Source organism: Centroberyx affinis, unplaced genomic scaffold, assembly GCF_046629955.1.
Source record: "Centroberyx affinis isolate AG114_WGS23_722 - 3 ecotype Tasmania unplaced genomic scaffold, CSIRO-AGI_Caff_v1 ptg002900l_1, whole genome shotgun sequence".
NCBI classification, from domain to species: domain Eukaryota; kingdom Metazoa; phylum Chordata; class Actinopteri; order Beryciformes; family Berycidae; genus Centroberyx; species Centroberyx affinis.
The window spans coordinates 32,403-60,389 of NW_027281025.1; the positions used below are offsets into that span (position 1 = coordinate 32,403).

General features: G+C 41.9%; 1 protein-coding gene across 3 annotated transcripts; it reads right to left on the reverse strand.

The window, feature by feature from the left end:
- Positions 1-695: 695 nt before the first annotated feature.
- Positions 696-27,922, reverse strand: LOC139658431 (kinesin light chain 1-like). 3 transcript variants are annotated; one of them, XM_071536562.1, is made up of 17 exons: positions 27,864-27,922; positions 19,617-19,887; positions 18,811-19,041; positions 17,564-17,642; positions 16,730-16,958; positions 16,080-16,167; positions 15,247-15,348; positions 14,401-14,574; positions 13,493-13,592; positions 11,695-11,747; positions 11,334-11,401; positions 10,811-10,919; positions 10,638-10,646; positions 10,192-10,344; positions 2,764-2,888; positions 2,334-2,391; positions 696-2,173 (listed from the first exon to the last, which is right to left on the reverse strand). In XM_071536562.1, the coding sequence occupies exons 2-17, from the start codon at positions 19,863-19,865 to the stop codon at positions 2,099-2,101; spliced, it is 1,902 nt and encodes a 633-aa protein (XP_071392663.1). In that variant the 5' UTR covers positions 19,866-19,887; positions 27,864-27,922; the 3' UTR covers positions 696-2,098. The 3 variants fall into 3 exon arrangements, with proteins under 3 accessions (XP_071392663.1, XP_071392662.1, XP_071392664.1); XM_071536561.1 differs by lacking the exon at positions 10,638-10,646 and having other exon boundaries at positions 17,564-17,645; XM_071536563.1 differs by lacking the exons at positions 696-2,173; positions 2,334-2,391; positions 2,764-2,888; positions 10,638-10,646 and adding an exon at positions 5,914-6,298 and having other exon boundaries at positions 10,219-10,344; positions 17,564-17,645.
- Between the last annotated feature and the right edge of the window lie 65 nt (positions 27,923-27,987).

Here is a 27,987-nt window from a genome sequence, read left to right on the forward strand (position 1 = left end):
ATTACTTATGATCTTGTCAAGAAATCCTGTGAAATCATTCATTTTAAAACTGTTATATCAACACAGATATCCTTCAGTGTTTCCCTCAGGATGTTAATTGTTGATCCAAGGACAGAGAGCTGAAGCATATTGATGAATGAAGTACTTTCATGACCATTCGTTAATGTTGAAAACCTTTTAAGGAATTTCAAGAGTTACGGGAACTCTGTGTTTACAGGGAGCATAGTGCAGGACTCTTCTGCCTTTTCAGAACAATTTATTGGCGAAGGCAGGACTGACAATGTGAAATGAGTCATCGAGTGTTATGGATGTGTAATGAGATACAGGTTCAGCTATAGGAATAAATAACAAAGACACACTGCTGAACAGGAAAATTGTTGGTTTTATTTTTGAATGAAGATTGGAAAATGGTGAAGATTTACTAAAAGATGCAGAATTTATGACAACAACCACACCCAAATAGATGCAAATTCTTGATTAATTCTTACCAACAATGACTGATTCTGAACCAAAAGAAATTCACTTCAATTCTGTCGCCCATAATCCCTGATTAGGAATTGCAAAATTTATCAATTTATGATCAGATCCTATTTTGTACATGAATTAGAATGAAGGACAGAAAAACATGACACATGTAAAACAAGAAAGATCAAACATAATTAGAACATTCCAGTTGTTTTGAGTAGTTTCTCTAAAAAAAAAAAAAAAAAACGCAATCAAAGACAGAAGAGACCCATCTGAGAATTGTGCAAAATCTATCATTTATAGTTTACATCTAGAAATGTATCATTCAAATCCTAAGCTCTGTAAACAGCAGGTTGAGAAGATGTGCCCACAGTTGGCAACTCTAACTGAAGACTGTAGACTCGACTGAAGCACAAAGAAACTCTGAGTCTGAACTTTCCAACAGTTTAGCTTTCAGCCAAGTCTTGCATGGCACCAGAGATCATTCAGGACGACCGGGCCAAATTACGCGGCCCAGTCCAGCTTCATCATTTTATACAACTTCAAAATGTGTAAGGTTTTCCTGCAGCAGGTTCTCTTATGGTTGTGTTTTCTTATCTAACCGACTCTCTGAGACCATAAGCTGCTCTGAGACGATACACAGGAAGAGCAGCAATGACACGCTCCATGCACTTGGATCTCAACGCTGGAGAGAATAAAGTAGCAGCCTATCTAAAATTCAATTTTTTTCCCAACATTGTATGAACAAAAACTATCCATAAAAAGTAATCTGACTTAAATCGCATGTCAAAATCTAGTAGGATAAACATTTCACCCTGTTTCCCAAAGCTTTAACCAACACCTTGCATCCTCAAAGAAATCTCAACAGGCAAATGTATAACTATTAAAATGAAAATAAAACTTTCTTTTAACAAAGCATAATCAGGTGCCAACTTTACAGTATGCCATTTCAACCCCAAAACCCCAACAATTATTTCTATTTGGGGGGGAAATAAAGCAAAATCTATAAAGCATCTTTTTTAACATGTAGATAAAAACAATCAACACTATGAAAACAACGAATGGCACAGGAAGACAAAAACCCAAAAGGGATTTTCAGGAATGAGAACATCTCAAGCGAAACAACATAACAAAAGGAGAAATATACCAGCACAGTTGACATTTAATGGCGACAGATTCCATTGATAAGTAAAAGCACGGAGTCACAGTGATTATACATGAGGGGGAGGGAGAGATGAGGTATGAGGCACCGAGGCGGCTGGTCCTAATATCAGGAACATGATCAGGAACAGAACAGTAATCTCTCACTGGAAATGAATGGAAGTCCAAAAAAACTAAAATTGTTAATTTAAAAAAAAAAAGAAATGCCACACCCCAGTAACATACCTATATATATATATATATATATATATGTGTGTTGGAGAGTGAAAATGTCTTTGGGTCAGATGCTCAGATGGCTGACAGATTGTGTGGAGTGGGGGTGGAGGTGGGGGTGGAGGGGGGTGTCCGGGGCTGAAGCGGTGCTGGTTTTGGTACCGTTGTCACTGTGGCTCAGAGAGCAGGCCAAGGGAGAGTGGGAGTATCTTTGGGACAGTGGTGACAGCAGCTTGAGGCTCCCCGCCTGCCCAGCTGCTCAGTTTCCACTGTACAGATCCACGGTGCTGGAGCTCAGGCCCCGGCTATCCCTTAACTTACTGCTGCCCCGAGTCTGACGGAGAGAAGAAGAAGATAGATAGGAGGAAGATACAGAGGGTACAAGAGAAGGGAGAGGAACAATGTGGAGGGGAAAGCAGATGAGATTTTAAGAGTTAGAAAATGAATTTCTTCCCATTTCAAGACTCCAAACTTTTCCACAAACTGTTCCTCACCTGGAATGGGTCGTCACTGGTCTTGTTCAGGTAATTTAAGGAAGCAGCTCGCTTCATGCTGTTGAATGGCAAAGGAAAATGGTAAGAACAAATTTGTGACCAAGGCAATTGTACACGTACAAAGTGATGGTGGCATGAATTTCACTCTGGGTGAGTTCATGAGGTTTATTTATGTAGTTGAAAAGTTAATTTCTGAAATGCTACCTATCTGTTTTTTAAATGCTACACATCTGTTTTGTCAAAAACAAAGAAAACATTAACTAAACTTAATCATCCTGTAAAACATAGAGAAGCCAGTCTGCAAAAGTGTTGTCAGACTTTAAATTACCTACAATCCTTCAAAAAGTACAATTTGCCTGAACTGTCTGCTAACCATCATTCTGTGAGAATAGGTGGCACTTTCTTTCAAATAGATTTCTTCAGTTCTTACTTGGTGCTGCGAGGTTCAGGCGGTCCGTTGCCCTGCAGTTTCTTCACCAGCAGCTCGCTGCTGCGGCGCAAAACGTCCCTCAGCTTCCCCAGAGAGCCGCTGCGCTGCAGCGCTCCACTGCCATCCTGCAGACACACACACTCATCAGCCGTCCCATCCACTATCACTGCTATTTTGGAAAAAATAAGTCAGAACCGCAGCATTTTTCTTTTTCTTAGTTGAACTGAAAATGTACAACTCCATTTATATGTTGAGTGAGTTGACAACTGTTACCAAACCCACTGTATAATTTAAAAAATACTGTACATGGTTGTCAATGAGAAAATAACCTTTTATTTTTTTACCCAATTCTGAAAACCTTACTTTTACAGATGCATGGTTTTCTTTCAGCAACATGTCATATATTATTTGTCATATAGGTCAGTCCTATTCAATGAATTCCTATTCAATGGTTGGCTGCACACAAACAGCATGATCCTGAAGTACTCGCACAAAAGAGCCTATAAATGAGACATATGTACCTATGTGACCTTACAGGCACAACCACTAAAAAATATTGTGCTGTGTGAATTAGATGCTCCTGAAATATTTATCTAGATTTGTGTATGTTTGTACAGCATTGACATGTTACAATAACATGGAAATGTTAGCAATCATCTAATTTTCTGTTAATAACTGGCCATCATCATTTATATTGTGACCCATAATTGTGAGTAAGGTTTGCACAGAAGAGGGGAAGTTATAGTATGAAGGTCTTTCTTATTATGATCCAATGGTTGTACCCCTGTTCATCAACAGTACACAACCCAGAGGTTCTGTTCATCCCATAAGATATAATACTCAAAAGTGTTCCTACATAGTATGTGTGCTAAGTGTACGTATGATAAGTTTTATGGTAATTTATCCATCCATCCATTCATTCATTGTTACTTTTGGGTCTACCGTCTGTCACATACCCAGCTGTTGTGGATAATGTGTGCGTTTTAGTTACAAACCATACAATCATCAATTATAACTTGTCTGCCTTCCTCTGGTCTGGGCATGATGCATAGCAAGGTAAAAACCGTGTTTGAGGTGGGGTCTTCATAACACAATTTAGCATCATCACCAGCAGGGGGCACTAGGTGCATGTTTGAAGTTTTAAATGCAGCTGCCAAAGAAGCAACATTACTGTTCCACTAGGTGGCTCTGGAGCCAACATTGAAGATGAACAAGTCAGAAGAATCTCAACTCCCACTGGTTGCAAATAGATACAGACGTTTTTATGAAGTGTATAATCTGATGAAGAGAAAAGACAAACTTCACAAATGAAAAACTTTATTTGAGAATACCAACAAGTGTTGATGCAATAATCTTCACAATGCAGAATGGTAAATATAATGCAGTCCTACTTACTAAGATAGAGTTTATAGACCTAACCATTTAGGTTCTTCCGCTTTAGGAAACTGAAGTCACACTATATATGTCAAGAACAGACAGTTCAATAAATAATCAGCATTCCACTAACACAACAATATTGTCATAATTATGTGATGAACATTGTCAATTCTCATGTTCAGAGTTGCATTAGAAGTATAGGCCTACTCATTGGAAGGAATGGAGAATCAAGGCAAGTAGCATACTGAAAGCCGTATAATGAATGCACTTATCAAATCTATAAATACAGCCTACAATTACACTTCCAAGATGTTAAAGTAATTTTACATTCAGTTAGTTGAACATCTGAAATAACATTTGATCTTGAGGAAACACTCGCACTGTACTTTTGGTGTCTAAAAAGAAGCTTCACCAAAGTGACAATGTTCACTTGCAATGAACTGTGTGACAAAGGCAACACACTCCATTAAGCTGTGTTCAATATACAGTATCCATAGCCAACGTGGGCCTTGTACCACCAAAACACACACAAATACACACTAACACTACTGTGGAATCCAGACTTCCATCAAACTGTAAGACTAGCTTGTCTATTCTATTCCTACACCAACAAATAAGTCAAAGGCAATTTTCTGGGCATTAAAGTCCATTATATGTTGAAATCTATTATGCTGCAATCTCATACAGGTAGGTGGCCAATATCCGTGCTAGCTGCTCCAGGTTGGTCTCTACTATTATTTTTAGCTTTTCAGCACTTGCCATTGTTGCAAATTCCCTTTGTAAATGCAAGCGAACCTGTACATGGTGTACAGATGTACAGCCTGTGTGAATGCTGCACCAAGGACATTCTGGCCAGTTAGAGCGACTCGAAAATAAATTACCATGGCAACAACAGCTTGCTTTGATCAGAGCAATTTGCTAACAGCATCGGCCTAACTGCAGTGGGGCACAACGTCTTCTGGTCGTTCCTGACAGGCAACAGCTATGGTACTGTGAAAAACATGATTGCCTTTATATTCAGCCACAAAATCATAAAAAGCATTTTAAAAAATGTAAACAAAATTATATAAAATTAAATTGGAAATATATTTATAAAAACAAAAATGCTAATGCTCCCTTCTCATTTCTTCCCAACTAGGCCGTTAAAGTTATTACCTATTGTGATAAGCATATAACTATACAGTACCTTTTAAAACTGCTTAAGCATTTGATCTCAAGCATTTGTATACATTTAAATAGATGCAACTTTAAGGTAGCAAATCAAAGCAATGAAGAAAAAAAAAACCTTTCTCAAAGAAAAGATACTATGGCTAAATACAGGCACCAGGTTGGAAGCCAGTTTGAGGCCATCTATGTCAACTTTCTCTTGTTCTAGGAATAGGCTGCAAGTGCTCAAGGCTAGCAACAAACACAAATACAGAGTGAGACCAATGCAGAGCAACTGTGAAAATCCTTTTTTTTTCAATGATATCCGAACAACTTCAGCCTATAGTGACAGTAACTTTCTACAATGTATCAGACTGTGGTTTGGAGTGATGTGTGGAGCAAAGGGTGCAGTCACAGGGGACACTGATCCTCCTTGTTCAAAATCATACGGCATTTATGTTTTGCCTTCTTCCAATAGATTCAAATTCAAATGTTACTGCTCCCGTTTAGTCAGATAAATCTACTAAGCACATGTGAAAAATTACAAATGGGTGTTGGAGAGAGGAAAAGTGTGGGTGAGTTCCTCAGAAGGAAAAGGTTACACACAATGACATTTCAATGTGTTACTGAGACACAGAGAGAGAGAGAGAGAGAGAGAGAGAGAGAGAGAGAGAGAGAGAGAAGAGAGAGGCAAAGGAACGATTTCCGACAGGGTGGACGACACAAGGTTAGTGAGAGTAAAAGGATAGAGAGAGAGAAGATGGAGAAAGAGGAAAAGGGAAGAGCAGAGCAGAGATGAGAAGACCAAACGTCCCAGCAGGTGTCAGTTGAACAGGGGACAGAGGTGACAACCAGGAGGGGCTCTCTGAGTCTCTGCCGGGGGCACCGGGAATGGTAGAGGAGCTGTTCATTTGGTGGGAGAGAGAAGGCCAGAGGGAACGACAACACACATCCTTTGCTATTGTGTTGGGGAAGGAGAGAAGGATGGAGGAATAATCTTGATGGCTTAGGCCTGATAAAAGAGAAAAGAGAGAGAGAGAAACAGACAAAAAGACAAACGGCACACATTGTAAGATTAAGAGCTCTGGGATGTGCTTCCTACGCTACATGCCTAATGAGCAGTACATCTAGGCTTGATCCCTTTTCTACATTAAACTACACTCTCCACTTTCCTAGGCCAAGTCTGTTGTATTAGCACTTATGGCTTGAGGTTTCTAAACCTCAGTAGAGCAGGTTCGTATGTACAAAAATTATGTGAAACTCCAGCACCAGAGCCATGTTTCCGTCATCTTATGAATTGTGCTGCAACGACCAAGCAGGTCAGCGATGCAGTAGGTTGGTGGTTGCAGTCACCGTGACTCAGCTGTTTTTCCCTGTCTCTCTGGGTGCCGGGAAGGATGAACTTGGCACGCTGCACCCAGCCAGTGACTGTGCACTGCAGACGCAAGACATCTGCAAGCATCAGCACTGCAACGCACATACTCATATACTCATTACACTGATGATAGACTGAGTGACATTGGCCCTCATTGTGAATAATATTTCTATATTTAGGCTATAGCATTTTGAATTCTCCTCCATTGCTATGGAAATCTTCCATAAACCTAGCAGGGTAAAACGCCCAAACCTAAACCCAAATTTGTATTTGACAAATGATGAAAACATAACCTTGATCAAACTATATAAAATCTAGCCTAAGATCTCACTTTGCTACTATAAAAATACCTTAATTGATGACTAATTATCTAGCCTATTTTGTCAATATCAACCCTCAAAAGCTTATTGTGTGGAATGTGAAATGGGAGGTCAAGAGGGAGAGTACAATCCACTGAGTGAGGAAAGGAAATTTGATTGATAGACTGATTGGTTGTCATGGCAAGAGTAATCAACAAGGAAGTTGGTTAGTAACACACAGAAAAGGAAAAAGCACAGGATGACACTTAGAGAGCATGCAAACTAATAAGCAATACACAGAAGCAACCTAGCCAGCAGCAAATACCAAAAGCACAGCCACACACATACACTAATCAAATCATGCATTTTAAAACAGACACGGAAATACATATTATTCATGAACCTGAATAGGCCAACCACAAAACTGCTGACACGCTAGCTTTACAGTGCACTACTGACATCTCCTCACTGTTATTTATCATCTACTTCCATTGGTTAATTACACACTAAATAAATGAGCTTCTGAAAAGCATCGCTTAAATCAGTTCCATGTAAATCAATACACGGTAGGCATGTATTCAAATGCCTTTAACCAGGCATCATTTTAAAGTCAAATGTCAAGATTAGCTGTATTAGTGTGTAAACATCTTCAGTAGTCTCAGTGGTGTATTAGGTTTATAATCAGACCGGCCGCGCGCCACGCTGGGACACGTTCTCAGCTAAATGATGCATGACAAGAGCGAAGCGTGTCAGAGGACAGATGCCTTGATAAATGACGAATTTGAAACTTTGGAAGGTTTCACATGATTTATGTCTGGCTAGTCCATTTTGATTGTCGTTGACCACCATAGCAGGGCCCGCTTTACCCCATGATGGAAAACAGACCTTTGTCTCTGAAAAGGTTTCATAACAGGCAAAGCGATGGGTGACTGGTCGAGCCTAGATACCTATCACATCATCTGTCAACAGATATCTACATAGCCTAAGGACGAAGCAGGAGATAAGACTGTAATTTGCAGGTGCATGTTCTATTCTACATTAGGCCGACTGATACCATGGTAGAATGAGACTAATTACAATGGTAGTTATTAATTTTTGCAACTTTGAATAATGAGTGGATGGATGGAATACGCGAAGCAATCTTTCAGTCAAAAGCATCAAGTTATTTGACATACTAGCTCTCTGAAATGAGCACATGAGCACATTTCTCCCTTATTTCTTCCCTTCTCCCGTGTCAATATAATGTTTACTGCTATGGTCTTTATGAGAAGAGTGAGCACACACCCAGCAATCCTCCGCATGCCATTACATGCCCCAAAGAGAGATAGGTGCATATATACTCACATTAATATACATGCCATTGCATTTGAGTTTTAGGGTGGTTTTGAGTAGTTCTAGTATGCGTACGGAAATGTGTGTACATTTCAATAGAAAAGGGATTCATTCAGCAATCACTCAAGACCCAGCAAACATAATCCCCACCTTTCTTCCTAATATTACTCTCAGTCAGAGAACACAGCAGACAGGTTAACAGACAAGGTTGTGCATTTCACCCCAAGTGAAAAAACAGTGAACACAAACGAGTGTCCGTGAGTGTGCATGTTAAGGGTGAGCCTGGCAGGCTGGCAGTGCCACATGCATGTTTGAACTGGGCTGGTGCGGTGAAGGGCGTGGGTGCACTAGTGAGAGGAGAGGCATGGGCACAAACTCAAACAAGGCATCTCTGGGGGCACAATCCCTGCCCTGTGGCCTATCTAAGGCTCATCAGTGGGCTATAAAACCCCTTAAACTGCTGGACGAGAATGTCTTGCTTTCCAACACTCTCTCATAGCGAGGAGGCGGGTGACAGGTCCAACAGCCAAATGAGACAAGCAGCGCAGAGATAAAAGCCCGGCAGTGAAATGACACTAACGATTGTTGGTCTGGGTGAAACACAGGCTTGCTGGACGTTCTAATGAGGTGATAAAACAGCAGGGTGAAACATTACATGTCAACCCCCCGTTTACTGCGCTGAGGGAGAAGCATCAAGGATATTGGCATCCCTGTGAATTGTGTTAAATGGTCAAAACAAGAAATCCTAATAGGGATGTGAACAGGCTATATCTTTGTGAATATAATTAATATATATATATATATATATATATATATATATATATATATATATATATATATATATATATGTTGTCAGGATGTCCCAGAATGAGCTTGTGCCTTTTTGTCACCACCCCCCCACTTGTGTAGAAGCATTACCAGCAACATTTAACACAACCACTTATTAAAACAAGACACTAGGACTTCATTCACAAGCAATGAACGATAAAACATGAAGATCTAGTCCAGAGCAAACTCAGCTGCTGTCAAATAACAAAATCAGCATGCCAAGACACTCAATCAGCTTTATATTTTGCAAAAGGGATTTTCAGTTAACCTTTATGGGAAGGACAGGGCACGAGTTGATCGACTGGTACAGGTACAGTTCTTTGAATGCATATGACTCCAGAACTGGGACTGAGCAGCCTATGGGTGTGTTCACACTATTCCACTTATTTAGTGAAAAAAAAAAAAGAAAAAAAAAAAACACTGCCTCAACAGCATTTTATGAAAACATTTCTGTGATGATGCTGGTGCAGCATTTCATTTACATTGTAAAATAGACCTATGTTACATAATAAATGATAGATACATGCATGTGCCACTGATTTGGGTTATTTATGTACTTTGTTTGACCATGGCAAAGAGAAGGCTGCCTGCACTGGCAATGGAGTTAGAGGAGCCAGAGGGCTGGCCTGCAGTCAGACTGTTAGTGTCCTCTTCATTGTAATTGGTCAGCTCACATAAGAAATGTAGTCCACATCATGTGCACTTATCTAAAAAGCTGCTATTTTCTCACCTACAGAAATCGCTCCACTCTTCATAAAAAAAAATGGCGCACCAATTCTGAAGTGACTGCTTTTCTTTTGCCTTGAGGCTGCTCCCCATAGACATTAATGTAAAAAAAGGCAGTGGCAGTCTGAAAGAGATCTAATAGTGAGAACACACCCTAAGTGTTCAGTTACATAACAAGCCATTCTCTATTATTTTGTATCCAGGCTTTTACAGCACAGTCTGAGAGGCTAGGACTTGAGGACGTTCTGTACCAGTCCACAAACTCGGCGATGTTACTAAAGCCACCCTGTCCCCCCCAGTGAGGCCGCTGGCCATGAGACTGAACTGTAGTGGATTTGTACTCACCCCGTTCCACTCCACGCCCATACTCACTTCCTCGCCGGTCTCGGAGCCGCTCTCATACTTAACGCTGGACAGGCTGTCCCTGCTCCTCCGCCTCTCGCCATCTCCATCCTTCAGGATCTCCACCACACGTGTCTGGTGGATTGGGTCAATGCCCTGGTGGAGGTAACACACAGACACACAAATACACACACACTTCATAATCATACCTACTGTATCTCTGAGGGAGACTTTAGCTAGCATTATAGTCGATGCGGTGAGGGTGTATTTTTAATTATATGGAGGTATTAAAGTGATGTTTGTTCCCCGTCTCTTCTGATGCGTGAAAGCATCGGCACAGTAGCATCACAGAGACAAAGACGCATTAAAATGGCTGTGAAATGGGAGTGATGTTAGGAGTGAGTAGTGGAGGCTCTAGTGAGGCTATCCGTTAGAGAGAAACCACTTACTGTGTTGCTCTGGATCCAAAGCAATGCAGAGAGAGGAAAAAAATATAATGAGATCGACTGCCCTAGCATGGGGAACACACTCCATAACTTACAACAAAATGAACTAATAATCTATCTGTATGCAGCAAAGGCCATTCTCAGCTGTTGTTTGTGAGTGTGGAAGTGATGCTGACCTGCTTGCGAGACCTCATGGCACATTCCTCCAGGGTCTCAGCGGCCTCTAGTTTGCCCTGTCGGCGGTACAGGGCACCCAGGTTCCTCAGGGTGGTGTTCACTGTGGGGCTGCGCGCACACACATACACACACACACAAGACAGGGGCAGATCAATATTTACACAAGAGGTCACACATGGAACAACAGATTTTGTCAAAGCAGATCGATGTGTCATGTGGTGCATTGCGATCTAAAGTATCATATTAAAACGGTATTAATTCTCAGATTGAAAAAAACTGATTTATAAATCCATGCTAATTTAGTTGCACTAGAAAAATCAAGACAAATTACAGAAAAATAAATGTATCTTGTCCACAATATATTGATTGCGAACACTGATAATTATATTGACATTTTTATTTGATAAATGAAAGTCTGAAATGAAAAGAAAATCTGAAAGGCCCTAATAATGAATTCATGTCCCTTCACATGTTTTTATTTCTGACCAGGTTGTGATTTCATGTTTCTGGGCTCTGCCTCACCTGTTGACTTTGCAGGCCTTGTACCAGCCTCCATACTCTCCATACGGAGTGTTGTCTCTGTGCTTGCCCTGGAAGTAAATAAGGGAGAGGAGGAAGAAAAGCGCATGAAGGGGAGTGGTGGTTTGTACTGGATCAGCAGCATTCTTGCTGTGTTTACATATAACTATCGTTGCCGCTAGGGCTTATTCTGTATATGAAGGACAGCGTCCTGAAATAAAATCGTATGTCCAAAACGTTTCAGGTGGTGAGATAAACTGGTACATTTTCCCCATTGGCACTCATGCGTTTTTAAATGCTTTTTTTGCTGAGTTTTTGATCAGAATGAGATCAGCATGAATACACAAGCACTAGGACTGCTCACCTTGCTCATCTCCTCCCTTTCCTCTGCATGCATCCAGATAGGCTTGTTTTCAGCTGCAGACAGAGAGACAGGAGAGGTGTTCTGCACAGAGTACAACAAGACTAGAGGAGGGCTTAACCACTTGCCCTCATGAATCCAAGTGGATAAAAGATGCACTGGAGTTTCAAAACTACATAAAGACATTACTCTATTGTTCCAGTCAGTTGATGTTTAACGACTGGTGGCAGCTGGATGCAATAAACCAACACTGAGCTAGTCATATTACCCGCCTGTCTAGGAATAGAGAAGGCAAATTAAAACCTGGCTCCAGCCACATAGTGGTAAATTTTGTTTGTTTTGTGAGTTTGTCAAACCTTCTTGGTAGGTAACCATCTTTTTTGGATTATTTCTATCTATTTGGCTAGTGAAATAGGAGAAGTGGCTAGTGAATACTGGGATTCATCAGGCACCGACACCACTAGATGAGAAATGTTTCTTTCCAGGCTAGAACCACAGTAGGTTAGGATACAGAATTATTCAAACACTGGCCAAAAACCCTTTATTACAATTGTTAATAACATAAATTAGATTGATTGAGCAAAAGCATGCCCCTGAGTACGTCCCTAAAGAGTGGATATTTTCAAGAATTAGATTATTGTTCTTAAACTTTTATATACATTTTGGGAATTTCTTCCCCAACTTCAATAAAATAAAATGTGTGGATCTCAGACAGAAAAAAAAATACATAAATGCACCGTGAAATTGTTTTGTTACACAACAACCTAAGCAAGGCGTGAAGGGAGATGAATACTTTCTGAAGAGACAATATACGTAGTATGTCTCAACAGAGTAATACCCCATTTACTGATGCTCTAATGCACTTCAATGTGCTTATGATGTCTAACAATGCACTTGAAAACTTATTGGTAAAAGACAAGCCATTTAACATTACCATTCATTGATGCATGTGGATTCATGAAATAGGCTATGTATGTAAAACCCACAAATGTGAAATTCCAAAGTTCAATGACTTTAATATTAATTTGAAAGTACTCTCATGACTGGTTTAGTAAAAACATAATAATGAACATAATGAACATAATATAATCATCATTCATTGGGACAGAAAATGTTGCTGCGTACTGTTGCTGTGCTTCCTTTATCCTTCAGTCAACCAACAAGTCGAAACAACAAAGAAAATAAATCTAAGCACTACTCTCAAGATAAGTGATTCATGAAAAAAAGCTTTGAGAATATTCTGAAACCCTTTTGGTTTTGCTAAATAAGCTTCAGAGTGGAGCATTGTGCCAAGTCACTTTCTTTCCTTTTTTGTGGTAATGCAGCATTTCAAAGTCAGCAAATCTAATCCCTGGAGGCAAACCATCAAATAACTTAGTTTAACCTAAAAGAGAAGAAACTGCAAAAAGAGTTCATCTTTCAAACAAGTAAATAGACTCTTTATTTCTTCAAAAATCCTTTGAGAGTCCTCTGAATGGTGAAGGTGGGCACCCTGCTTACAACATGGTCCACTTTTTAACCCTGTGCCCATCACTGACCCTGCTCGCTGGTGCAAGACAGAGCAGAAGATGGAGTATAAGGTGACGGTGGAGGTAAGTAAAGACAATGACATACACAACATTTTATCTCCTGCATATTTTGAGGGAGAGTTCACTGTAATACCACCACCATTTTTTCTTAGGCCAACATATTCATCTTGGTTAAAGGACGTTCGAACCTATAACCTCCCCGCTGCGATGTAATAAGAAACTAATGGACATGTGCCGCCATATAAGCTGCTCTGCCAGCTATAACCTCTTACCATCGACGGATCCAAACTCTTTCTCATGGGCGCGGGTCAGAATCTCTTTGTACAGAATCTCAGCCTCCTTGTATTTCCCCTGTTTGAGAAAGCAGGATGCCTGGAGAAGAGAGAAGGAGAAAAAGCACTTTTTGGTGTTGGATCAAATGGGCCTATTGAATCACAATGTGCCCCCGAGAGAGCACGGGCGGCCCATCGCCATATTTCTCCTGCAGAGTACGGCTCATGAAAAATGATCGAGTACCGCTGTGTCTCCCTTACTGTCTCCAAACAGCCTCTCAATCATTAGTCAGACAAGATGGGAGCAGGAGGCAAGGCCGCGGAGAGCTGCAAGAACGACGGCAGACAAAGCCCTGCTGGCTTGGTGCACACCAAGCAATGCTAATTGAAACAATTTTTTTTTCCCCCAAACATTCGTGCAGTAATGACTTTTAGCAAAGATGATGAGAAGAGTACAATGGGAAAAAATCACAAACACCTTGAATGACCGTGAAAGTGAATAAGACATGTTCACATTTCATGACTTTTAACAAAGCAAATATAAACATGGACCATGTTGAATAGAATCCTGTCCCTTTCATGATGTTTGGCATACTGAAAAACATCAGTAGAAAAAAAAAAGTTTGAAAGAAAATAATCAAAAACTCAAGGTGAAGCTTTGCAGACAGAAAACAGTGACTGTAAAACATGCTGAACACCTCCACAGATACTAAGCTGATGGGAACAACTGACTAGTCCTGCTCTCAATAAATGTACACTCTTCTTGCGTTTACCTTGGTACAGTTCAGTAGACTGAAACTCTTGTCAAAATGAACTGGCTCATATCAAAGTGAAAGGTTTTGAGGGTTCAAACTGTGAAAAAAGGACCCTAAAGGCTGATACAGTGGTAAGATGAGTTCCTCTCTCACCAGGTTGTTCTTGGTCTTGGCCACGTTGGGGTCGTCTGGGCCCAGCCTGGACTCGTAGATCTCCAGGGCACGGCAGTAGTAGTACTCCACCTCCTCATACTTGCCCTGGTTCTGACACAGCAGAGCCAGGTTGTTCAGCTGCTTGGCCACGTCTGGGTGATCCTTCCCCAGGACCTGATGGGAAACACACATCTTCAACAAAGAGACCAGGAACACTTGGCTGTGATTGACTAGATGCTTACGAAAACACTCAAGTATCACATAGTAGGAGTTTTCATGTTTTGAATTTAATCAACATTTCAGTTTGTGTCTCTGCCTCCGTTTCTCCATGCATCTCTTCCCCTCTCTACCTCCCATCTCCCCATGCTGCTTTCATCAGGCAGCATGTCTGCCTGCTGGAGGCACTCAAGACTGAGAAGATCTAATAAAAGGCTGGCTGATCAATAGAGAGGGTACTGAATGGGGCTTTCAGGCAAAAAAGACTCTGTTCAGTGTAACATGCTGCGCTCTGAAGCTTCGCTGTTTCTCCTATCTATCTCCTGCCTCGCTCCCCCAACGCCTGTTATCCATTTTCGGCTGTGCTCTCAATTAAACCTTTTAATTCCTCGCAGACACGGGAACGGCCCCTGGCGGGAACTTCACAGACAATTTAAGAAAATCATTTGCTCTTTTCCCTTTTTATAGTAACTGGTGTAACAGTGGCTCCCACTGACATTTTGAAAATATAATCACTGTTAATTACTTTATTACAATGAGCTAATTGTTAACTGGTTTAGCCTTGAGAATGAGGTCTAGATAAGAGTATTGTGGACAGCTCTCCTGGTGCAGTCCAGGGACATGGCCTACCTTTTCTCTGATCTCCAGGGCCCTCTTACACAGAGGCTCAGCCTCCTTGTACTTCCCCCTCTTTCCATACAGCACGGCCAAGTTGTTCAGCGTCGCAGCAACCTGGACACCGCATACAGAGACAGAAGAAACCAGAAAGTAGGATAAGATTGCCTCCTTTATTATGCTGAATTCCCGGCAGTTAGGCATCACAAAACGGATCTTCTTTTACTGTTGTCAGATGACTTACCACAATCATAAAAATGTATATGGTCTAATCTAGCTGTCACTTTAAAAAGCCAAAAGTCTCCTGGGATATGTAAGATGGCAGTAACCTGTCTTGGTGTTTCATTATTCTGTCTGGGGATCAGGTGGTATGACAACAGTGAGAATACGAAGCAGACTGCAAAGCCCTTAGAGCAGCTTGGACTAGCACTGCGCTTTAATTGCCTCCTTTTACCTCAGTGTGGTCATCTCTTGGTGCCTCAATGTAAATCGATTTTTCTTGACTTCACAGAAGTCAAGAAATACTTCATATCTTCCCACTGGTCGCCGTTTTCCAACTGCATGGATTTTGTGATTTGGTTAGAGCTACATGTATGAGTGGGTATTGAACAGTTGTGATTGATGACTTTCATGCCTGTGAGCACTTGGTCAAAAATCCATACTCCAATAGAGGAAGAAAACCATACAGAGTCACTGAGTGGGGCAGTAAATAAGGCAGACCGGGCGGTTATTGCCTCCTAGTTGACAGAGTCTTTGAGTGATTATGAACCAACCACCTAATCTGATCTATCTAAACATGGATGTGTCCATGTGGAGATATGGTTGCCATGCCGACGGTGGAGTCTTACGGCGGGGTGGTCTTTGCCCAGGGTTTTCTCACGGATGGACAGAGCATCGTTCAGCAGATGGGCGGCCTCTTTGTATTTGTTCTGATCCCTGCACAAGAGAGAGGGAGAGACAAGACAACGTGATGTCAGGAATCTGCAGGGTCCAACACAGGCAGAGCCAACATCAGAGCATACACACAATCTACATACTGATGAACGTGGCGCCAAATTTAAAGATCTTTACTTCCTTGATTTGATTTCCTGTTGAAACAGGATGTTGGGGTGGGACATGATGCAGTGAGGGATCATTCAAAAGTCTAAACCAAGTGTGGAGGGGCAGGATTGTTAAAAAATCTTGATGGCTTTATTAGTTAGAAATTTATATTTACTGTTTGATCCCGAATGTCAATAAAAAAGAAATTACAAAAAAGAAATTTATATTTATGCCTACTAGTGCAGCAAGAGGTCACCATTAAAGATAAAGTTTTCCAGGAGTAAAAGTAATGGGAGTTTATTTCATGGGGACTTTAAAAGCATTTATCACTAATCATCAAGTAGTCTGTGTAGCAGAGGGGACAATATGCAGCAAGTAAAAAGTGAAAAATAACAGGAAAACCATACATCACTTTATGGACTAGCTAAAGCTCCAGTATGGAGGCTTGTGTTCCGACCTATAGACCAGGGCCAGGATGTTGAGCATGGTGGCCACGTCAGGGTGGTCGTGTCCAGAGGTCTTCTCCAGGTCCTCCAGGGCCTGCTTGCACAGGGGCACGGCCACCTCGTACCTGCCCTGGGAGGCGTACTGGATCACCAGGTTGTGGAGGGTCCTCAGACGGGCCGGAATCTCATAGCCTCCCTGCTGGGCCGCTGCCACGGCTGCACTGTTGTGCTGGTGCTGCACTGTGGGTTGGAGAGGCCACGCGTAGGGGGAAAAGGTCAGCTTTGTAGTCAAACACTGGCCTGATTACATCACTGGCTACGTTTGCATACTCATAATATTCTGGTTTCTGTGAACAATTTGGTTAGTTAGATGAAAGCGTTTACATGGCTTGACGTAACATTGCCTCCCCAAATAGGCCGGGTTTACATGGATTTATTTACTAGTTGGGTTAATTTACTCAGAGAGGGATGTGATGCCAGAAGATCCAGCCCACAGTCATCTTACTAGTTCAGGGTTCTTTTGAAAAATAAGCTTTTAATGTATTTTTGAGAAAAGAAAACACATTATCTAAAGTACATTGTTGAACAAAAATATACAATTTATCCCGTATCTAAATGTGTTGTCACAAAAAATTAACTAGCCTTTGAAAGTGCCATCATTTTTTGTTGTAATCATGTGCTATCAATCATTTTGGAAGAATGTGTATTATTTCTTCACCCCTAATGGTGGCTATCTCATTTTGGAATTAAACTCTGAAAGCAAAGAAAAGCAAAATTATCAGGTTCTACACTCTGCGAGAAGTATAATAATGTCGGGATGGGTTTATAGATAGCACTGTTCTTACTGCCTGGGCCGTGCTCCTCTTCGTCATTGGGGAAGAGGTCATCCAGAGAGTCCTTTGGTGTTTCTCCATCCTTTTCCTCCTGCTGATAGAGCATGTCACAAACAAGCCCATTAGACCCTCTAACAGACAGCAGGAACCACAAACATCACACCAGGAGACATCCAAAATAAACAATCAGTGGTAATGGCAACTGCAGAGACCAGAGCTGAAAACGAAGCATGACGAGCATGTCAATCTGATTATCTCAACAGCTACATCCATGAGAGATTATCAGTTTTTAGATATAAGCAGTTAGGAGTATTAGACTATTTCAATATCGTCAATGCTCTACATGAGAAATTCATTTTAACATAAACTTATGATTTCACCTTGATAAGATACAATTGCCTTTAAGGTCCCTAAGGGTAAATTGGATCCATCCATATTTACTAAAAGATTATATAACAGGGCAGGCTATCAAAAAATGGAACAGCTGCTTCCAGCAAGAACTATGATCCCTAAGGCTATTGACTGGATTGGTTCCTGATGAGTTAAGCAGTCAGTGGATGTAGACTATTACAGCCCCTTTCTATGACTAAGGATAAGGTCAGAGTGTGCAGGGATTCATCCCCACCACCAAATCAATGAGGACCCGACCAGCAGGCTCATTCCTGGAAGACCATGCAGGTCATTTCCTCTTCCCAGCACAAACAACAGCTGTGTTAATCGTCTAATTTCGGATTCCTGGATTTCCTATCCAGTTTGCTGTCCTTCTGAGTCAAATCAGTATATCAAGGCAAACAAAACACTCAGCAAAACATTAACTTCTCCAAACGGGCTCATAGCACAGGAGTTGTATTGGCATTTTCTAATATACAGCAGTTATTCTATCAAATTCTGCCTATGATAACTGACAAGCCATTTCCATTTCAATGCTGAGGCTAAATAATGAATGAAAACTGAAACCAATCAATTGGACATAATGCTCTTCTGCGAGCAGAGTAAGAAAAATGACCACCCAACATATTTTAAAGAATCCTGTTACAGTGAGGACCTACAATCTAAGCTTTATACATAAAAAAAAGCACTCTCGCAGAAATAAAATACCTCAAAATGCATCAACCCAATCTCACACAAAAATACATATTAGTCACCGTTTAATATTAATCTCAAAAGAAGAAAATAAACCAAAAAAACCCCAAATGTGGCAATGTTCGTGCTCATATCCCCCCTAACTAAGGAGCTTGAGTGTTTCAGAAGGTACTCACGGTGGGTGACACATCCTCGTCGTATTTCTTGAGCTGGTTCATGAACTCCAGGTGCTTCTTCTCCTCCTCCAGCTGGGCCACGCTCTGCTCGCTCTTCTGAAGCTTCTGCTGGGTGTTCGCCAGCTCGTCGCGCAGCCACTGGTTCTCCTGGCAAAGCCTCCTGACCTGGGCGCGCAGCTTCTGCTTCTCCGACTCCACCGCGTTCAGGTGGTTGGACAGGGCCATCATCACCTGGGAGGGAGACAGGCCACTCAGCATTACGGACTTGGAGCGAGGACCGGGCCAAGAGGCAAACAAGGTTGTTGGAATGACTCGTGATGGGAAGGCAAGAGAGCACAAAACTGAGGCTGATTCTGAGTGAATCATGATCACCATTCAAACTCAATATAGAATGGGGAAGCTGTGAAGAACCAGCAACTCCAACTGATCCAAAGTAGAACACAATAACATAGGGCGGGGTGGGAGAAAAAAACAACAAAAAACATATACATTGCAACCCCCCACCCCAATTCTGAATCAATTCTGCTAATCCTGATATCAATACTTGCAACCCTTCTTAAATTTACATAACAGATTTTGTTTTTAGCTTTTATCAAGAACCCTGCTCCTGTAGGTGTCACCCTGGCAACCATTTCACTGTGGTGTCAAAAAGTACCCAGGCCCCATTTAACCAAGCTACATCTTCTCAAGAATTATGGCAGCTGCGACTCAGCCAGTCCCGCATTTCAGATTAACTAAAGTACTATTTAAGTAATTTCCCCGTTGTCCCCTTTGGTCTTCCCCATACCACTACCACCCCATCTTACCTGTGCCTCTCCCAGGCCCAGTTCAATCATCTCCACTGACTTGCGCAGCAGGTTGGACTTCTCATGCACCAGGTTGGCCTCCTCATCCTTCTTTAGGCACTTGATGGTCTCCAGCAGGCTGTGGAGGATGGAGTTGTGCTCGTTCTTCAGGGCCTCCAGGCCCTGGATCACCAGCTTAGTGTTGGAGATGATCTCCTCCTGAGACAGCTTCTCAAGCTTCTCTTCCCGTGGGTACACCATGGTGGACATCTTCTAAGTAGCTCAGGGAAACCTGTTAAGATTAAAAAATGGGAACAGGCTGTTACAGTAGGCTCACCCATGGGATTCTGTGGAAAGGTGTAAAGATAGGCCACAGCAGCACCTGTCACATGAAAGGAAATATTCATGACAGGCTTCCAAACATGCAGCTGTGCTTGTTTACTGTTGTGTTCATTAAAACAGAACTTGAGACTGCAGTGGATTTGGCTTGGCTGAACCCCAACAGCCACAACAACTCTCTTGTTACTTTCCTTCCCTTCAATTGACGGTATCTTCTATTTCAGGTGACCCTTCACACTATAGACTATCCAGGCCAGACTCTACAGAGTGACAGGAGAGGAGCCGCTCAACACTGTCTAGCGATATTGCTGTCTCACACTGCGAGCCCCGCCCATGATGCTGACAGAGAGCCATTTCTCTGCTCTGCTAATAAGATCATAGCATGATCCACCAGCAACGTGACAGCCATAAAAGAGGAAATGAACATGCATTTTATCACTACACCGGAGATGAGGGATTCAAATTTCATGAGTGAGATAGGTCAGTATCTCTTTGAGCTGTCAAATTATACAAATTCAGAATGTGCATTTGCAGCCCATTAAGTAAGGTGGTTAAATAAAATACATTCATTAAACGGACCATGCCCCAAGTATGTTTGGCGACTTTCTCAGCTGCTCATGTTGGCCGAATGGCAACATGCATCCTAATTACATGCATGGAATGCCTGCTGTATGCATGGCCGAGGGCCAGAGGGACATGGTATTCTGGTGGACAGATTGTCAGGATTTGGCACACATAATAAGCCCTGGTTGAGAGTTGGGCTGTAAGCTTGCAGTGTGACAGAGGGCACACAGATGCTGCAGTATGTTCGCTTGCTGGTGCCAGCGCTTTATACCAGCAACAAGACAGAGGCCAAGCTGTCTGCCTTACTAGCTCAAGGGTCAAGGAGAGGATGACAAGACAAATGATTTAGTAGTAGTGCTGAGCAGTTGGTCCAATCACATAAAAAAAACAGCCTCAATAATATTGTATTCAAAACCCTGTAGCTCTTTGGTGAGTGCATGGAATATGTGCCATTTTCCCCAAACAACAGTGAGCCTATGACTCACTGTGCCACATCACTGCTGATTACATCATGCAAATGTTTGTCAGTGCATAAAGTAGCCTAGCCCTTGTAACTGTGGTCTGGCGGATCCAAACAGTAGTGAAGTACTGCATTCTATTTCAGTGGGGTTAAGGATGCGGGGGGTTTGCAGTAATAAACACCAGCTGAGAGAACCATCTGCCTAGAGAATAATATACAACACTATTAGGGAGCCACTCCCCACTTTGCTACTTGATTTTCAGCCATTGTCTGTCCAGATAAAAGCAGAGCCACTGAGGAAAAAAAACACCAAGAAAAGCCCTAGCCAACAATGCCAACTGATAGCCATTCACTTTGTGGTATGACAGGGGGAAGAGAAAATGAGAGCAATGATATGTCCAATTCTGGACAACTGCAATGAAACCAGCTGTAAACCCTGTAAAAAAAACGTTCCTTCCATCTTCTGTGAGTGTGATTGATTGCTGGGTTTAACAGTCAGGTATCACACCACCAAAACATCACATCATGGCCATACAACATTTGTTTTTCACGGGATCTTGGTCCAACTTTATACCCAACACTTGCACTGGCAAAAAACGGCTAAAACAAATCCAACTGGGTCTGTTGCTCGTACCCAGTACTAGTGCCCCTCCCATGATGTTACACATGTCACACCATGTAGGCCTAATCACAGCTGGGCTCTGTCAGGAGAATGTTATTTATGATACTAATTTAATGATGGATGCTGGGCATGCGCATAGGAACAGCTACTGCAGTCAATTAATGGCCAACAAGATTTCAGTCAGGCTATGGAGCTGAATCTAATCTGGATGACTTGGAGCCTGTATACCACCATAAACTGGATGCTGTGGATGAGCATGAGAGCAATGGTGATCAACAGAAGTGTCAGGTAATCTAACCCTATGGAGGGAGGAGATGGAGAAACCTATGGAGGATACAGTGTGGGTGGGTAGGTGTATCTCTGCTGTCAGATGAAAACCTCTCACCTACAACTTCAGCAATTTTACACAAATTGCCCCTTAAGTCGCCCCTAAAGCTTCATGACCCTCGAGCTCAGGAACCTGCTTATTCAAATCCATTGAAGAATTAAAAAAATGCATCGTGTTCAATGGGAAATTCAAAAGAAGACATTTTGGAGATAGACGCTTTTATGCTCAATGCAAAAACCCTCAGGGCGGGGAGGACAAGTGTGCAGGCCTACGCAAGTCCCTCTGCCTTACTGCTGTAGTGTAGGGTAGCATCTCTGCTAAAGCTGTTAAAAGCTAAAACCACGCCGACTGATTTATATCTGAGCAGATTAGTTATGGCCCCCAGAGGTGACATTAGCATCTCTCCTCAATCTCCTCTTACAATTTAGTACTTTATTGCACTTAATGTGTAATCTTCCTTTACCTACTTTCATTATACACAGAGGCAGCAGAAGAGCATTGGAAATCAAGGCGACCAACTTCTTCACAAAATTGCAGAGTGACGAGTCACATTAAACATTTTATCATCAGACAAACACCAGTTGCCCCCATTCCACTGAGACAAAGATCCAATCAAATGAACAGTAGCCGACATTCTTTCTTTTATGAACCACTTCAACAATTTTCAGATCATTAAACATACACCTAAATGAAAAGCATTTGTGAACTGAATGAGTGGACAGTACCTCAACATTTAATCACATCAATTCATATAGATGAATCACCTGGGCTGGTTCTGTGCCACGTTTTGTATATTTGCGTTTTTGTAAAACAAGGCCAGCATTGAAAACTAGTACTAATAAAATCAAGCAAGCATTAAACTCAAAAACATAAAAAACACATTTATGTCTGGTGAAAACTCATTAATACCCAGAAATGTGGATGTTTGAGTGCTGTGGCCATGGTATGCGCATATCCAAGGTATGCCAGCCAGAAAATGAACAGGAGGCATCCAGTCAGCAGTTGCGAGCATGCATAACTGCACTTCACATTAAAGCTAGTCAGCAGACAAGAGTGAACATGTTTTTAGGAGAGCTGCATTAAAGAAAGACCGAGCACAAATAACTGAAAGCCATGCTGTGTTGAAGGAAAGTGAGACAGGAAAATAGTGAAACTTGCTACATTTACATTTAAATTCAAATGCCTCAAATGCTGAACTCTCAATTGCAATGGTCAAAGAGGTGATAGTTCTAGATAAAATTTGAAATCACATGCCGTACACAGTCAAACACAAGCCTGAGCATATGCTAAAACAAACTAAATATGATATTAAACTAGGCCACTTGCTTTTGGAATGTCTAATCTGAGAGCCAAGCTATAGGAGGGTGGATTTTGAAAACAACTGTTACAACACAAACAGTGTTAATGCATACAGTTCAAACAGTACACAAAGGGGGTTTTGAGAGCCATCCCTAAGTAAAGTGAAAGGGGGATTGGAAGACCCTAACTTGGAAAGACAGACAGAGGGCTTTGCTTTGCCACTTAAGCTTATATTTCTTCCTGATGAGGTCTGGCACCAAAGATCTTAGCTGCTTAGGGTTAGCATTTTTATGATATAATATTTATGAGCTCTTTGAAAGATCAAGTGTATTCACAATTTAGACAGCTTATTACCCTAAACAGTCACTCAGCGGTTTAACACTGCTGTGGATGAAAGGACTGACTAACTCAGCTACATCGGTGGCAGGGTATTCCGCGTTTCAGGAATATGGGTTAGCAAGAGAAGAAGCATTTTCATGGTATTTGGGAGAGGATCAGGTAGTCTAGCCTTGGTACAAACAGGACCTCTACATTCTTCAGAGAGCTAGTTAATATTTTCCAAGTCTTTAAAGAGTTTGAAAGTCCAACAGACCTGTTAGTTTTTCTTGAAATAGGCGGATCTTGAATTAATCTTTAATCTTAATTTCTTTCTTTCTCCTGTGTTTCATCTATGCATGTGCAAATAAACAAATCAGGTGCAGGGTTGTGCACCTGATTAAGTTTTAGCCTAACTTCAGTAGCAGCGAGATAGCTAGCAGACGTAATGTAAAAAGTAATGTGGCTCGCTCACTTGTTAATGTGAGCAAACAGCAAATAGCAGGTCAACTAAATCTGTATGCCTCGACGAGCCTGTAACCATTTGACCTACCAAGTTAATACATACACAACATAGATAAGGAGTGGTGCATAACTGATGGTTATGCCTCTCATTTCGTAATTTGCAACAGATGGAGCATTTCACAAAATGTAGCTTATCAGAATCAAGTTGCAATTTAGAGCCATTAGGATGGATTAAGAGTGTCATCCTTATACAAATAAAGACCATTAGGAAAAAAAACTTTCCTGGTATTCCTGGTATAAGCAAAATGGTTTCCATCCGAGACAAATCTCAATTGTCAAAATAGGAATAAGAGTGGCAAATTAAGACTTTCGAGGGTCCAATATGAGAAAGCTTACATCCCTAAGCAAACCCACTGAACGCCTGCTGAAGGACTAAGCCATCCATCATTCACACTAGCCATGTTTCCAACTACTACGGCTTGCTGGACCAGAAAACTAACCTCAGTTTCAGTGGCAGATCATAGACTCATAATTCGGCACGGAGAAACGCTGATGAAATAATGTCTCCTCCGGCAATCACGCTACACTCCAGCAAAGTGCATTATAAAATCATAAAATGGCTTTGCTAATCCAAAGAGATTCTCCTTAAAATAAAAAAAAATAAAAAAAACCTTCCAAATGAAACAGTTGATTAAACAGGACAGGAGTGAGCGTGATAAGTGCCAATGTAGAGGAGAGGAGAACGGGAGCTGCCTGCAGGATGGTGACCTTCCCACTGATCCGTCAGAACAGCCAACATCAGCTCAGGGCGCCCATCAGGGAGCGGCCCCGCCCACAGCGCGAGGAGAGCAGAGGAGAGCAGAGCAGAGCAGAGGAGCAGGTCGGATGGGGGGAGGGAGCCATCCTGATCTAGACACTGCTTCTCTACAGTCATCAGACACAAAGGAATTGGCATAATGACACTATCTGGAAGCTCAAAAGGAGTTTTCACATGCCGCCATGGCTATGTGCACAAAACATTGTGGAGGGTTAAAAACCCAGTTTTGTGTTATTATGTGAAAATATTCCATTTACTTGCATGAACCCTTATCCTCACTTTAGCCTTAAGTGGTAAATGCCTTAGCTAACTCAATTTCTAACCCCAAGAATAACCGTTTCCCTTGTGAGGTCCAGCAAATGGTCACAAAGTGATAGAGACAGGTTGAGTGGACCAAACGGCACACACATCATGACAGGAGATAATAATATAACAGGTTATAGGCTACATTGATGGCCGATGGCCATTCATACAAGGCTAGCTGCACATCATGTCATACAGAAAAACTCTGGGGTGACCTTCATGGTTTGACAGCAGTGCAGTCAGCAGCCAGTTTCTGATAACATGATAAAGTGAGAAAATATGGGTTGGAATTTGCCTAAGCCAATCACAAGTCAAACAGCGAACTGTGGGTAAACACTCGACTAGAGTGACAATGTCAGCCCTGCTGTATGAGCTTTTTAAAAAGGGAAAATCCCTCCTAAAACAGAATTAATTTATTTCCATGATCCTGAGCATTTGAATCAATATTTGCTGACAACTCACTCCCAATGCTAGAACCCAAAGAACCTAGACTGTGCCACCAAGCAATACTTACTGGAGCAGCTGCATTGACATTATAAGAGGCTTGGTTTGTTTGTCGTATAATACTTCTACACCAAAATGAGCTTGAATTCATAATAGCGTTGACAAGAATATCACCCTTGGTACTGTCACTATGTCCACAAAGTCGGTTTAGCTTCAGCAGAGACTTCTTCAAACCTTGACTGTCCAAGATCACAGGAATAACATGAGAATCCTGTTTATGTTTATTTTTTTTTACTTCAAAACAATTCAACAGCCAAGTCTAAATTTGCCTTTGTTTTGGCAAGATGGATCAGGAAGTGAGGTTTATGGACAAGTAAGATGACTCACGTTTAAAAGGGGTTCAAAGGTTATACCATAATGCAGCAATTACCGCTAAACATCGCAACCCTAACCCACAAGCCGAATACAGAGCAGTGATGTAACAGAGGAGAAACCGGCGTTATGACGGACACTGTTTAAGGAAACAGACTCCGCATTCACTGGTTCATTCCCCTCTGAGCAGTGTGTGGTTCGCAGTGGAAACCAGGAGCCTCCCTCTGCCATCTTAGCCTGTCCCCTCCTAGTTGCCAGAGCCCCACTCCGTCCTCATTAGTGTCCATCTCCAGGGTGCCCTTGACCCTCGCATTACATCATATCTCCCCTTTGGCCAACACCATCATCACTCAGTCACCAAAAGTCAAACAGATTTTTTCTCACGATCAGAACTGGAAACTCATTTCTCTCCTAATCCCACCCTACCATCATTGCATATAATCATCCCCAAGTCCACTGTGCGGAGAGGGGATGAACTGAGTCACCCTGAAATGGCATAGCTGTGCACTTGGTACTGCCAAGTGCAATAGCACACTGCAGCTCTCTGCCTTTAGGGCAGAACAGAAACTGTGTTCATGAATTGAGATTTTTTTTTTCTTCGCAGTTGCTGTGACTTGCTTTTAATTTCAAGTCAAAATATTTCTCTGACCACCTTACCAAAACACAAAACTAAACTAAAATCATCCCTTGGCCACTGAATTTGCCAGAACTGAAAGCTGCTTCTAGGAAAAGTCATAAAAGAAGTAAAAAAAATAAATAAATAAATAAACTGAATTAATTAATTATTAATGAGCAAGTGCAGAACATGGCACAGACTCTGGGCATAGAGCTTTCTCCAGAAAGGGTGTGGTTGATGTTGATCCTCGACTATATCTTTAGGAAACGTAGAAAGACAGACTGCAGTGCATCAACAGGCCTACTGGTCCTCTGTGCCATCTCCCCAGAGATGCATTTCCTGTCCACTTGATGAAGCTGAACACCACCAGATCATTTCATCTTCCTCTGTTTCCTGCACACACAGCAACCCTACTCACTGGCCGTACCAGACACAAAGGAGCGCCAGCCAACAAGGAGGGTGTGGCAGGACATGGGACAGCTAGGAGGGAAGTGCCAATGACACTGTCCAAAATCATCCATCACCCCAGTGAAACCAGCTGCTAGAGGGGTTTTTTTCCCCCACGTATAGCTGGCTGAATAGGCCTGCCTGTGGTTACTGATGCAAGGGGAGATATCAAGTAGAGCATCTCTCTAACTAGAGAATTGATGAGAAAGTATGAGTATTAGTACACTACAGAAGTGCTCTCTGTGGACTGGACAGCCTCCTACACTGGAATATCATAAATGACAATAAATTCAAGTAAAGACCAGAGAGACATTACAAGACAGATTTGATTTGAAATTGAGATGAATGTGAATGACTCTGCAGCACATTTGCATGCATGAAACACAGAAATGGGTTCTTCAAAAGGTGAACATTTTTACCTCAGTTGAAAGCACGAAACGACAGATCAGGTGATCTGCTTAACCGCATCAGAAAGTACTGATCATCAGACTCGCACGTTCAATTTCATTATGATTTAATTTTAGATTTAATGGCTAACCGTAAAGCCAGATTTGACGAGGCTTTACCTCATCCGAGACTCAATAACAATTACTACGAGATTTTCCTGGAAGAGGACTCGATAATTTACACCATCTCCTCCGAAAAGCACGAAAAAGCCTGCTTGTTGGTCCGTTTTTTGCGGTCCCGTCAGCGACTGCTAGCTAGCTTCAGCTAACGAGCTAGCAGCTACCACTCCCTATTTGCTACGAGTTCCCAACGTCCAAACCGCCGCCCCGATAACGTCCAGAAGTGACGGCTTATCTTGACACTATTTGGTAATGACACTGCCAGATACAGGCTTCAAACACTGATATATTCGTGTAAATATAACACTTACCGAGAGCTAGGACTGACGGCTAGCTCAGCCCCTTTAAATCCAAAATGTCTCCAACAAGATTCTCCCAGCAGCCTCTGCGCCTGAGTTGATGTAGAGTGACGTCATGTTTTGTTTTCGCCACTTC

What these genes read in the sequence shown, in the direction of transcription:
- LOC139658431 (XM_071536562.1), bottom strand. Translation starts at nt 19,865, where the DNA reads ATGTCCACCATGGTGTACCCACGGGAAGAGAAGCTTGAGAAGCTGTCT. An exon ending in AGAGGAGCACGGCCCAGGCA is followed by an intron (nt 16,959 to 17,563) that starts GTAAGAACAGTG and finishes TCCAACCCACAG; the next exon opens with TGCAGCACCAGCACAACAGT. An exon ending in CCAAGACCAAGAACAACCTG is followed by an intron (nt 13,593 to 14,400) that starts GTGAGAGAGGAA and finishes TCTCTTCTCCAG; the next exon opens with GCATCCTGCTTTCTCAAACA.